Source organism: Manis pentadactyla, chromosome 2 (genome assembly GCF_030020395.1).
Source record: "Manis pentadactyla isolate mManPen7 chromosome 2, mManPen7.hap1, whole genome shotgun sequence".
Classification (NCBI taxonomy): Eukaryota; Metazoa; Chordata; class Mammalia; order Pholidota; family Manidae; genus Manis; species Manis pentadactyla.
In genome coordinates this window covers 84484621-84498083 of record NC_080020.1, presented here as the reverse complement: position 1 = coordinate 84498083, position 13463 = coordinate 84484621, and the positions used below count along the sequence as shown (strand labels likewise).

At 34.9% G+C, this 13463-nt stretch overlaps 1 protein-coding gene across 4 annotated transcripts in view; it reads right to left on the bottom strand.

The window, feature by feature from the left end:
* The window catches only part of GFM2 (GTP dependent ribosome recycling factor mitochondrial 2), a 90134-nt gene that overhangs the window by 58164 nt on the left and 18507 nt on the right, over nt 1–13463 (bottom strand). For 3 of the 4 annotated variants that reach the window (XM_036886078.2, XM_036886077.2, XM_057494299.1), the window contains 7 exons: nt 12679–12736; nt 12145–12242; nt 8921–9046; nt 8588–8676; nt 2695–2783; nt 1058–1118; nt 659–838 (listed from right to left, as the gene is read on the bottom strand). In XM_036886078.2, the coding sequence (XP_036741973.2) occupies nt 659–838; nt 1058–1118; nt 2695–2783; nt 8588–8676; nt 8921–9046; nt 12145–12242; nt 12679–12736 (701 nt within the window). Of the gene's footprint in view, nt 1–658; nt 839–1057; nt 1119–2694; nt 2784–8587; nt 8677–8920; nt 9047–11989; nt 12122–12144; nt 12243–12678; nt 12737–13463 lie in introns of those variants that run through there. The other variant, XM_036886079.2, reaches the window with a different exon arrangement.

Genomic DNA, 13463 nt, shown 5'->3' with positions numbered 1-13463 from the left:
TAAAGAGAGAAATGTGGTATCCACATATAAATCAAGTATAAAAACCAAATGAGTATTCATATTTGAACTGACTGTTTATAGTTCATAATGCATGAGCAAAACCGAAAGTTTCTGTGATGACTGCCCTTGTACTGTTCACTATGTAACTTATTCATTATGTAAGAATTTGTTCTACATGTAAGAACTTGTTTGTTATGCCTCAGAAGATTGGAGACTGACGAAAATTAGGCTTGGGGTGGATTAATGATTGTGCATTGAGCATTGACTCCCCTATACAGAATTTTATTGTTGTTAACAACCATTTGATCAATAAGTATGAGAGATGCCCTCACAAACAAACAAAACAAACATAAAAAAGTACACACTTCCAATGGTAAAATAAATAAGTAACCGGGATGTAATGTATAGCATAAGGAATATAGTCAAGATATTGTAACAGCTTGGTAGGGTGATAGCTGGTACCTAGAATTGTCATGTATATAAATGTTGAATCACTATGTTGTACACCTGAAACTAATGTAATGTAATACTGTGTGTCAGCTACCCTTCAATAAAGAATAATTATCTACAAAAAAAAAAAAAGTTTCATAATAAATAAAATACTTTTTTAAAGTTTCTAAAGATTTCTGCAATTTTGAACTCAAAGTATTTATTTTACTTGTTCAATTAAGGCATTCCTTGCTTCAGTTGTCTCCTTCAGCAATTGAGGATCACTCATTTCCAAGAGCAGTTTTCTCTCAAAGTCTTTTCCATCATCTGAATTGGGGTTCCAAAGAAATTTTTCTTTACTTACTACATCCACCACTCCTCTGAAAGTTTTGGCTTCACCAATTGGCAACTGTAAGTCAGAGTGAGATTGACTTTACTAAATGATACCCAATATTAGAACTACACTGGTGATCAAATTTATCTTTCCCCACTTACCCCAAAATGTCTATTATCATTAGTACAGTAATCTATACCAACCTCAACTTCTTCCAAAAAGGATTTGACACAGCTTCATCAATAAAATTGATAAGGAAAACTGAGACGGAGCTGTTGCTATCAATCAACCAACCTGTAAAAGCAAAGGCTTTGCCTTCAACTTCTCTTTGATGCTTTCAACTGCATAGTTAAAACTGTAGAAAGCAAAATAATTATAGTTAAAAATGTTAAGATTCTTAAAACAGGTTTAAGAATGTTCTTTAACATTATAACCCTTTTTATTGCCCCTAATGTTCACCATTTAAGAGTTTTTCATATGACAGCATCTTGAATATATTTTTAATTCCAATTTCAGATAATAATGATTGAGTACCATAATCCTGCCACACCAGTATTTAGGGTATTATTATTGTGAGCGTCACTTAACTGAAGTTTGAGGTTAAGGTTAACTGAAGTGACCAAGGTCACATGATAAACTGCTGTTCAGATTCAAATATAAGATTTGTGATTACAAGTCAAGGATTCTTTCTTCTAACAGCTACACTGGCTATCTATCACACATGCCTACCAGCTTTCTTCCAAGAGCCAGCTTGACTATTTCTTCTATACTTTTATCTTAGGCCTTCTTAATATCATATGCTACACTGTTTATTTCTGTGCTAACACTGGGGTCAGCTACCTGTGAAACACATGCCATCTCTGGCACATGGGCTGATTAATACATAAATGCAAATCATTCTAGTTCCAGTTTCTCTGAGTACCAGCCTAGTATCCAGTCACCTCCCTCTCCATCACCACAGGTGCTGTTAGTCGGTAAAGGCAGTACTTCCATCTATCTCAAGGAACTCCAAACACAAGAGGGTCAAAGCTTGAGCCTAGCATATTTTGAGGTTTGCTATGCTTTTACTCATCAAGACAAAAGTCCTCTAAACCAACAGCCTTAGAATTACTGCAGAGAGTTACATAAATGCAAAGCATACTCTGTGGTTTTAGGGAGACAGATAGTTTGTTTTATATTTGCTACTCTCACACAACAGGCCAGGATCTCTCCCTATCCCAGTTCCCCAGAATCTTTTATATTCCTGATTCTCTCCCTTTCCTTCAAAAAACGACTTGGTTTTTTCTCCAAATCCTTCAGATATTCTTGATCCTCTGAATTCTGTTCTCAGAACAATATATCCATTTTAGATTATCACTAAGTCCCTGAGCATTGCCAATGTATCAGCATTAACTCTTTTGCCCTAATATGCAGATCTTAAAACATCTACATTCTTCTTTCTCAGTTCCCTTTTATGGAAAGCATGTTTGCTCAGTAGCTAAAGAAAACCAGTGGACAAAGAAGAACATTGTTCTCTGAGTCAACTGCAGGAAACAATTCTCTACTTTCAACCTTTAGCAATAATGGGGAACACCATAACCTTCAGTAATACAGGGACTATACCATACAGCTCTAAACAGAACCAGTAGAATCCACAAGACATCACTTTCTCAGGACCCTAGAAAATGGGATACAGCCTCTACATTACAATCAGGATGCAACATCATCTATCAGCTCTCTAGTTACTTACTTACTGTTAAGTAAGTAACCTACATTGTTACTTAACCTACAAATTAAGCTGCTTTGATTTTTTTTAAATGGGACTGAATTCAAATTTCATTGAATATTCATACTTTTTAGGGAACAGATGTTTCTAAATTTAAGTTACAGTCCATTAAAAGCTCAAATTGTATTCTTACTTTGGTAAAGCCAAAGAAACACACTTTTAGTACCTTGCTCCAGTTTTGTCCATCTTGTTTAAAAAACAGATTCGAGGTATCTTGTGTTTATCAGCTTGCCTCCACACTGTGAGAGTTTGTGCCTAAAGCAAATAATGAAAAAAACACACAAAAATAACTATGCTACTCTATATGAAATAAACAGGTCTAAGAATCTATTACAACAGAGAATCGGGCCCTATTCTAGCACAGAATTAGTGCCACTCTACTTACACTTCTAGAGTCACACTCTTTTGCTATCAGACTGACTCAGCTAAGAACATGGTAAGTGTGCTTCAAACAAAGGAGAACTAGGTGAACTAGGTTACCACAAAAGAGAATGAACAGCTGGGAGGTACTGAGAGTCATGGAAAGATTTAATAAAGAATTGGAAGACCTACTTTTTGATCAGCTTCACGTTACCTAGTACAAGTCACACAATATTGAATTTATCAGTTTTCCGATCTGTGAAATAGGGACTTCTGCCTTAATTCAAACAGTTGTTGTGATGTAAAAAGAACAAATAGAGGAGTACACGATAAATATGCTATTGTGATAATCCTGTGTTTATTTTGTATATATGAGTGTTCATGTGACCTGCTGGGGACTTAAGGGGGGGAAAAGAAGCCAATACCTGTATTTATAAGTTGGAATTTTCATATGCTTTTCTGTTTGACTTCTTTTAATTCTACTTTTTAAAATTAAGGTATCATTGACATACAATCTTGTGAAGGTTTTGCATGAGCAACATTGTGGTTACTATATTCACCTATATTATCAAGTCCCCCCCATGCCCCATTGCAGTCACTGTCCATCAGCATAGTAAGATGCTGTCGAGTCACTACTTATCTTCTCTGTGCCGTACTGCCTTCCCAGTGACCCCCTACATTATGTATGCTAATCATAATGCCCCTTAATCCCCTTCCCCCTCTCTCCCCACCCATCTTCACCAACATCTTCCCTTTGGTAACCACTGTCACTTCTTGGAATCTGTGAGTCTGCTGCTGCTTTGTTCCTTCAGTTTTGCTTTGTTGTTATACTCCAGAAATGAGTGAAATCATTTGGCAATTGTTTTACTCCACCTGGCTTATTTCACTGAGCATAATACCCTCTAGCTCCATCCATGCTGTTGCAAATGGTAGGATTTGTTTTCTTCTTATGGCTGAATAATATTTACTGTGTATATGTACCATATCTTCTTTATCCATTCATCTACTGATGGACACTTAGGTTGCTTCCATATTTTAGCTATCATAAATAGTGCTGTGATAAACAGAGGGGACCATATGTCTTTTTGAATCTGCATCTTGTTTTCTTTGGGTAAATTCATAGGAGTGGAATTACTGGGTCAAATGGTATTTTTAGTTTTAGTTTTCTGAGGACCCTCCACACTGCTTTCCACAATGGTTGAACTAATTTACATTCCCAACATCAACAGTGTATGAGGATTCCCTTCTCTGCATTCTCGCCAGCATTTGTTGTTGCTTGTCTTTTGGATGTTGGTCATCCTTACTGGTGTGAGGTGGTATCTCACTGTGGTTTCAATTTGCATTTCCCTGATAATTAGCAATGTGGAGCATCTTTCCATGTGCCTGTTGTCCATCTGAATTTCTTCTTTGGAGAAGTGTCTGTTCAGATTGTCTGCCCATTTTTTAATTGGATTATTTGCTTTTTGGGTGTTGACGTGTGTGAGTTCTTTATATATTTTGGATGTTAACCCCTTGTGAGATATGTCGTTTATGAATATATTCTCCCATACTGTAGGATGCCTTTTTGTTCTACTGATGGTGTCCTTTGCTGTACAGAAGCCTTTTAGTTTGATGTAGTTCCATTTGTTCATTTTTGCTTTTGTTTGCCTTGCCCATGTGTTCAGGAAAAAGTTGCTCGTGTTTATATTTAAGAGATTTTGCCTGTTTTCTTCTAAGAGTTTTATGGTTTCATGACTTACATTCAGGTCTTTGACCCATTTGGAGTTTACTTTTGTGTATGGAGTTATGCAATAATCCAGTTTCATTCTCTTACATGTAGCTGTCCAGTCTTGCCAACACCATTTTTGAAGAGGCTGTCATTTACCCATTGTATATACATGGGTCCTTTATAGTATATTAATTGGTCATAAATGTGTGGGTTTATATATGGGCCCTCTATTCTGTTCTATTGATCTATGGGTCTGTTCTTGTGCCAGTACCAAATTGTTTTGATTACTGTGGCTTTATAGTAGAGTTTGAAGTTGGGGAGCATAATCCCTTAATTCAACTTTTCATACTCATTAAGTATAAATAGTTTGAGTCTATTATATCTGTGCTACTGGAGTCTAAAAGCCCTGAAGGAGAGCATAAAAAGCCTAATGTGCTGACATTAGTTAAAATAGAAGCCAATTTGTAATTTGATTGTTTTGTTAGGTAAAACTTATATATAACAAAATACACAGATCTTATGTAGCTCAAAGAGTTTAAATAAATGTATACATTTGTATAACTACTACCCCAAGCAAATACAGAAATAAGAAATTTTTCTTAAGTTCCACCCCCAATAAGCAACCTGCTCTAATTTCTGTCACCATAGATTCATACTGCTTATTCTTGAACCTCATATAAATAGCATGGCTGCTTTCACTCAACATAGTGTTTCTGACATTCCTTCATGTTGTTGGGTATACTATTTCATTCATTTTTAGTGCTAAATTTCTTTACATAAAAGTACCAGTTTGTCCTATCCTCTTGTGGTTGTGCATGTGGGTTGTTTTTAGTTTGGGGCTATTAGAAATTTAGCTGCTATAAACATTCTGAACAAATCTTTGATGGAAAATTGTTTTGACTCCCTTGGAAAAAGTTATGGTAGTAGAATTGCTGGGTTAGGACAGGTGTATCTTTAACTTTATAAGATACTTTCAGATAGTCTTCCAAAATGGCTGTAATATTTTAAGAATCCATCAACAATGTATAAGAGTTCCAGTTGCTCCACATCCTCAACCAACATTTACCATCATTTTTTTCAATTTTAGCCACTCTTGTGGATGTGGAATGGTCTCTCTGTAATTTTAATTTGCAGTTCCCTGATGACCAATGAGACTGAGCATCTTTTCATGGGCTTACTGACCATTCATGTCTTCTTTCACATGGTGATTTCTGACCATTTTTTTTATTGGGTTGTTATTTTTTATTATTGATTTGTAGTTCTTCATATCTTCTGGAAGCAAATCTTTGGTCATTCACGTGTATTGTGAAAATTTCAGCACATACTTCCTAAGAAATTCCTATGACATTCTCTATTGATAATAGTATATCATCCTGGAAATTTAACATATGCATGTTATTTTCTCTAATATTACAAATTTTCTCAAAGCCTATAGCTTAACACCACTGCTCCCCTTTTATTTTAAAGTTTTAATGAGAAGAAGTAATTTTGATAAGGTCCAATGAGTCAACTTTTCCTGTTTTATCCTTCTTGTGTCATCTCTAAGAAATTGGTACCTACTACCCTCAAGGTTTTGTAAATATTGCATTTTTCCTCTAGAAGCTCTAAAGATTTAGCTCCACACTATGATCTACTCCGAACTAACTTCTGTATATGGTAAGGTTGGGGGTGAGGGGGAATATACTACAAATGTCCCAGGACTAATACCTTAAAAAATAAGAATTCTCATCATCCCATCTGTTAGCTAAAAGCCAATCTATCGTTTTAGCAGATAAGAGCCTCACCCCCTGTATCACAAATTCAGAAACTTCCTATGCTAGCATATTTCAATCTTAAAAAGAATGCAATCTGTTTGAATGATTAAATGTCAAATTTAATAAAGAAGTTATAATGACAGAAAGGATTTAACCATTAGTAAATGAAGTGACTAAAAAAAATAGAAACAGTATATAATCAATCTCAGACTTCAGTGTTAGGCTTTATATCAAGCAAATATCACTGCTTATCAGTGGTCCTCAAGTGGGGCTTTCAAAAACTGTACTGTTCCCCCAACTTTTCATTTCGAAATACTTCATACATATCTAGAAAAAAGGTGAAAGAATAGCACAATAAATATCCATGTATTCATCACCTAGAGTCACCAAATATTAACACTTTGCCACACTTGTCTTTCCTCTTTCTCTATAAACATGTATCTATGCACATGACATATGTGTGTGGTAGCTGTTAAAAAAGGCCACTTAGATCTACTACAAAGAGCATAATTAACTGATAGCCTCAACTGCTGCCCTTCTACATCTACCACCATGTTCTCTCAAGGCCCAGCTTCTTGGGGTCTGCTCCCAGCTAATGACTAAGCACAGAAGTGCTAACAGAGGCCTATTCCTGCAAAACACAGAACTCCTCTAACAGATGACTTCGGCTTGAGGACTCGTCAGCTTAGCCAAACTCTTTCTGGAAGGGTGCTGTATTCTGAGACTCCTCCTACCCCTCTCCTGCCCCTTCTCCTTCACAGATAGGTGTCAGACCTGCCCTGTGATCTGAGTGTTCTCTCCCACTTCTCTCTTTTCTCCCTTATTCTTCACAGGCATTTCCTCAATAAAACTGAAGAGCTAATCCTATCTTGGCACCTGATGCTCAAAGTACCTAAACTAACACCATGTGTGTATGTGTGGGTAGGTGGGAGCTGAACTATTAGAACAAGTTGCAGATATCATGTCACTTCAATCCTAAATACTTCACATTCTCTTACTTAACCAATTACAATGATCACATTCAGAAAAATTTAAGTTGATACAATACTTCCATCTAATACATATAGTCCATATTCAAATTTCTCATTTTCCTCAATGATGTCCTTGGTACCTTTTTTTTTGGATCCAGGATCTAATTTTCTTGTCTCTTTAGAATCCTTTAATCTAGAACAGTTCCCCAGCTTTCCCCCAAACAATCACTCATTTTTCCTTAATTTTTTTTTCCAGTTCCTGAAAAGTCCTAGCTACCTGTTTTGCAGAATGTCTTTTAAATTACATTTATCTGATTGTTTTCTAATGATTAGATTTGGTCCAAACATTTTGCCAGGTATATAACATAGGTAATGTTGTCCTTCTTGAAGCATCATATGAGGAGGTCCCTTGTGTCAATTTGTCCTATTTTGAGGGATGTTAATTTTGACCATTTAATTAAGATACCACTTTTAATAAACTTAAGATTAGAAGAACTAATGTGGATTCTACATTCAACATAAAGACAATCTTGGAATTACAAAACAAATGGGGTACCAGCTAAAGAGAACATAAATGGCCCTAGTAGCATTACTTTATTATTAATCCATTTTCAAGATTTCTTCAGAGAGCTTTATTTTAACTATTGGGAAACAACTTTTCACAGGTTTCTCACATTTTAGCATGTTTTGTTAAGAAAGTCACTGACTACCTTTGAAAAGTATCTTTTTAAAAATGTTTACATAATGAAAGTGTCTCTCTAGAGCAAAAGGAAGGTTTGCTTTAATCCTGGAAGATAAATATCTCCCTCCAAAGCAAAGAGCAGGCAAGATATATAAAATATATAAATTTTATATACAATGGGAATTAGGGACCAACACAAGAAAATGCTGATACTCTGGCTATTTCGATTTCCATGAACATAAAGTCCCTTTATCTCTAATTCAGTAGTCTTGTGTCTTCTCCCAGAATTCATAAACAATGTCAGGCTAATCGTTAGCTTGAAAGTAAGGCAGAATCTCAGGGCCTTCACAGTTCTCAACACTAACATTCATATTTCCTACAGAAAAGCAAACTTTAATTTCCTTTTACTATGAAATAGCTCAGATCACATATATACCACATTCTCAATATTATATTACAACTTCCTTTAACTATAATTTGACTTATATGAACTTACCAAATAAAGGGTTATAGCTAAACCTGATATTCTGGTTTTTTAAAAATCATGCTGTTTTATCTTCACTTTACTTTGGCAATATTTTTACCTCCACTCCAGCAGAGGCATCAAATACAGCCACTGCACCATCCAACACTCTGAGGCAGCGCTCAACCTCCAAGGTAAAGTCCACATGACCTGAGAAAAAGATGACAAATGTAATATTGAAAGTCTTATCAAAAAAGGAAAATATGACCCAGCAAACCCACTTTTGGGTAGGCATCCGAAAGAACTGAAAGGAGGGTCCTGAGGAGATATTTGCATACCCAAGTTCATAGCAGCACTTAAGATGGAAAATTTTATGATATATTTTTTACCATAATTAAAAAATACACATACACAAAAAAAGCCTCAATGATGCATTGCTAGAATAGCATCATACCTGGCGTATCAATTAGATTTACTCTATAGCCCTTCCAATCAAATGTGACAGCAGCAGATTGAATTGTAATGCCTCTTTCTCGCTCTTGAGCCATGAAATCTGTCACTGTGTCTCCATCATCAACATCTAATCAGGAAAAAGATGAAATAATTAGGCTTAATAGCAAGTATATGTTTTTGGTATTTGATATCTACCTAACAGTTCAATTTGCTTTAAGAAAAAAATATTCATATATTTGGTTTAATATTTAAGCCCTTATTCTTTCTTTAAATAAATCCTTGCTTCAGGGAAAGCTTTTACAGTAAGATTAGTAATTTTCCCAAAAAAATAATTTTTCTGTAACAACTAAGATTACAATCTGTTTAAATATTTTAATTTTACTGAACTATATATTTCTTTCATTTTTTTCCTAGTCTAACTTTCATTATTCCTTCTTTATCTAACATTCTTCATGCCTGATCTTTTGACAGGAGGCAGAACAGCACACTGTAAGAGCATAAAGAGACCTAGATTCAAATCTCAACTTTAATACTTACTACTCTATGATCTTGAGCAAGTTACTTAACCTAGTTTGTAAAATCAAGCTATTACAGCCAACTTTGCCAGGTTGTTATATTCATGAAATGAGACTATATATATATATATATATACATATATATACATACATATAAACTACCAGGCTTAGTAAATGATACATAAATGGTAGTTACATGGAACAAAGTAGATGAAAAAATTCCTCCAAAGTAAAAATTTCCTTTACAAACCCTTCTCATTACTAAATTTTCCAAAAAAGTGGTTTATTTGTACAAATGCAGATAAAAGTCTTGGTAGAGCTTCTACAGCATAAAGTCTTGGATAAAGTTCTTACTGACTATCAAAAAGGTTACTCAAATTACTCAACAGTAAAATTTCTGAATTATGCATTTTATTCTGATTAAATGTGTACAGTAAAAGAAATGAGAAGGAACTCACCTTTACCAACCAAAATTTGAGATCACAAGTTTTCATGGCCTTGTACTACCACTACTTCAGTCAGTATTAAACCCCTAAAATGCTAGTTCCCCCTTTCCTGTTTGTGTGTATGTACACATCCATATAAAAATACGTACATATGCACCAACAGATGGGGAAATAAGGAGAAAAATGTATCTTGTCAGCAACTCAAAATATCTATGTTAAAGAGTTGTACTAGTGTTGCACAATACTAGTATTCGCAACATAACTAACCAAGAAACCAAACATCATTAGGGAGACAAAGACCAAACAACTAACCAAAAGTTCTACTAAGGCAGTTAAGTTTTTAAAATACTTATTACAAGATTTTCCACAATGATAAAGATCTTTATATTTTGTTATCTCTACTTACACGACTAATAAAATCAACCCTGAATCAACAAGTCCTGTCACGATTTAGATATTTCTAGGCTTCTGAAATGAACAAGTACTTCAAAAGATATCTTACATATACATGCAACGGAATATTACTCAACTTTAAAAATGGATATTCTGACTCATGCCACAACATGATGAACCTTGAGGACATTAGGCTAAGTGTTAAATAAACCAGTTACAAAAAGACAAATACTATATGATTCACTTAGATGGGGTACCTAGAGTAGTCAAATTCATAGAAGGAGAAAACAGAATGGAGGTTTCCAGGAATTGAGAGGAAGGGGAAATGGGGAGTTGTTACTTAATGGGTATAGAATTTGGGTTATGTAAGATGAAAAAGTTCTGGAGATTGGTTGTAAACAGTGTGAATATATTCAACACTACTGAACTGTTACCGTTAGACATGATTAAGAGATGGTAAGTTTAATGTTATATGTTTTTTACCAGAATTTTTAAAAAGGTAACTTGGGCCCTCCTCATCCCTCACTTCAGGAAACTGGGGATGTTAGGGCAAAGTTCCTATCAGATCTGGGACATAACAGAGGAAGTCTAACCATGTTTCATGTTTTCCTGTGCCTTATATCCCCATCTACAGAGCAGTAATTCTATGAGATATTCATGTATTTATACATTCAGGAACATATCATCATGAAGAGTCTAATCCTGGGTGTTCTTTTCCAATTCCAAGGGTCTAGAAAAATAGTTGTCAATAGAGTACATTTCAAAATCACTGCAGTTTTTGAAAAATTCATTTCCACTTTTGGCATTATGGACCTGATGATCTTCATCTCAAATTTCAAAATGAATTGTTTTGTCAGAGATAAAGGTACTTCATGACCAAAGGGTTAAATTCATCAGAGAAACATAACAATTATGAATGTGTGAGTCAGATACAGAGTTTCCAAACACATGACAAAAAAATACAGACATCAAAGTCACACCACAGACTTGCTGAATCTTAATTTCCTGATGAGTTGGGGCACTGTTATTTAAAAACAAAACAACTACACGGGGATTCAAATGTACATGCCTGGTCAAAAACCACAGTTTTTGACATGTTATAATTAAAAAATAAATTTAAAACTTAGGTAAATACTGCTACTGTGGATTAAGGGTTAACAAACTCTTTCCTTTTTCTGAATCTGAACTCTGGTTAACTTCCTTTTCTTCTAGAAACCAGAAAACAGAAGTATATCAACTATGTTCCTAGGCAACCTATCTTAAGGAAAAAATAATTTCTGATTGGTAAACTATATCTGAATTTGGAAGAACTATAAATGGAATACCTGATAAAGATACAAAGCTTTAGGCTTCCCTGAGTTAGGTATGGTATGTCCCTTGTGAAGAACAATAAGATGAAGACAGCTCACACAGCTGTAACAGGAGAAACTCATTCCTATGGGGCATCAGTCTTTTAAGCCAAGGTGGTGCCTTGAACCTTGTTACCTTGCAACTAAGGTATCACTTCTGGGTGGCCGAAGGAGATAGTTCCCAGATAGCTATGTGGACTGCTACAGGAACTCCTGTAGAAGTAATACCTATTGCTGATCTGCTGGTCATATGCCCCTGTCCAATAGCCTTCTGAGTAGACCAATGCCAACTGTGACCCAAGACAGTCCTAGGAGTCTGAAGGTTTAGTTGAACCTAAGAAGCCCCTTTGGTGGGTGTTACAACTACCTTATCTTTATATTGTGATTTAGACATCAGTGCCTCCATGTCAGACTCAAGACCTCTAGGTTGACTACTTAACCACAATATTTTCCAATGTAGTTTTTGCTGGCTGGAGCAGAAGGTGGGGGGTGGAGGGGGTGTGTGAGAAATCCCATTCTAACCTCCCAGTGATCTTGTATATCCAGAATAGTACAATATTCTTTCTGTGGTGGTAGTTTTGCCTGCGTCAATATGAGCCATAATTCCAATGTTACGGATTCTGTTTAAAAGGGAGAAGGAAAGACATGTATTATACGATGGACATTACTAAAATTGTAAAAGCTAAATATCTATGCTATGCAAATTTGAAAGCTTTTGGTATTCTGTAATTTATACAATGGTGTAAAAACTAGAAAGAGGGAAACCTATCCATACCACATTACTCTGAAAAAATAGCTAAGTAACAAAAGAGCTAACTACAATCTTGTGAATCTTATTTCTATGAAAAGTGTGCTGTTGCTACATTAAAAATATTTAGCATTGAACTGAGAAAAGAAAATAGCTTTTTAGATACCAACAAACATCTATTTATAGTTAACCAGGGCAAAAGTCACAGAAATTAGAGCATTCACTAACAATGCTAAATTAAGCTCATGAGAGAAACCTGTAATTTTCATGGTAGCCTATGGAAAAGACAGATCAATGATGGTACTTACTTAGCTATAGGAGGATTGATGATGGAATGAAGGGATTTGATATCATCTCCTATTAAACCTAATGAGAAGAGGATTAAAATTGAACTGTTACATTTCAGAAATTTTCCTTTAATTTATAAGTGAAAGAATATAAGTGAAAGTAAATACTATAATTCCAATTAAAGTAAAATAAAAGCAAAATAAAACTCTCATTCAGCTAAATTTTATTTTCCTGGAGTCTCTAAAGAAAAGGCTGTGGATGACAATATAAACTTCGAACGTCAATTTCTAGAATCAAATCCTTATAAAAATATGGATTTAGCCCAACTCTGCCACCTTCTACAATTCTATAATAAACTATAAAATTAGAATGAATGTTCATAACAATAATCTAACGGCACTAGTAGATCTTGAACCAAAGAAAAAAAAATAACACGTACAGTCCTGTAAACCTGTATTGCCAAGGCCTGAAGAGCTAAAAGCGGTCTCCATATCAGCTGACAATGAATTTTTGTACAATTTGGAACCCATTTTCCCCCACAATTCCAAGGACATAATATCTTTACAGAGAGCCTGGGAGGTATCACTGAACAGAAGCTATAACCACCTACTATTTCTAAAAGGCAATATTCTAATATTGGAATAAACAAAGTCCATCATGACTTAGTCCATGCTTACCATATATTTCATTAATAATATTAAGCAATGATGCAGTTACATATATAAGGTTAATCTGTACCTTCTTGCTATTTAAACTAGTCCTCCCAAATTTCTGTAATAAATTAAGAAGAATTCTATTATATTTT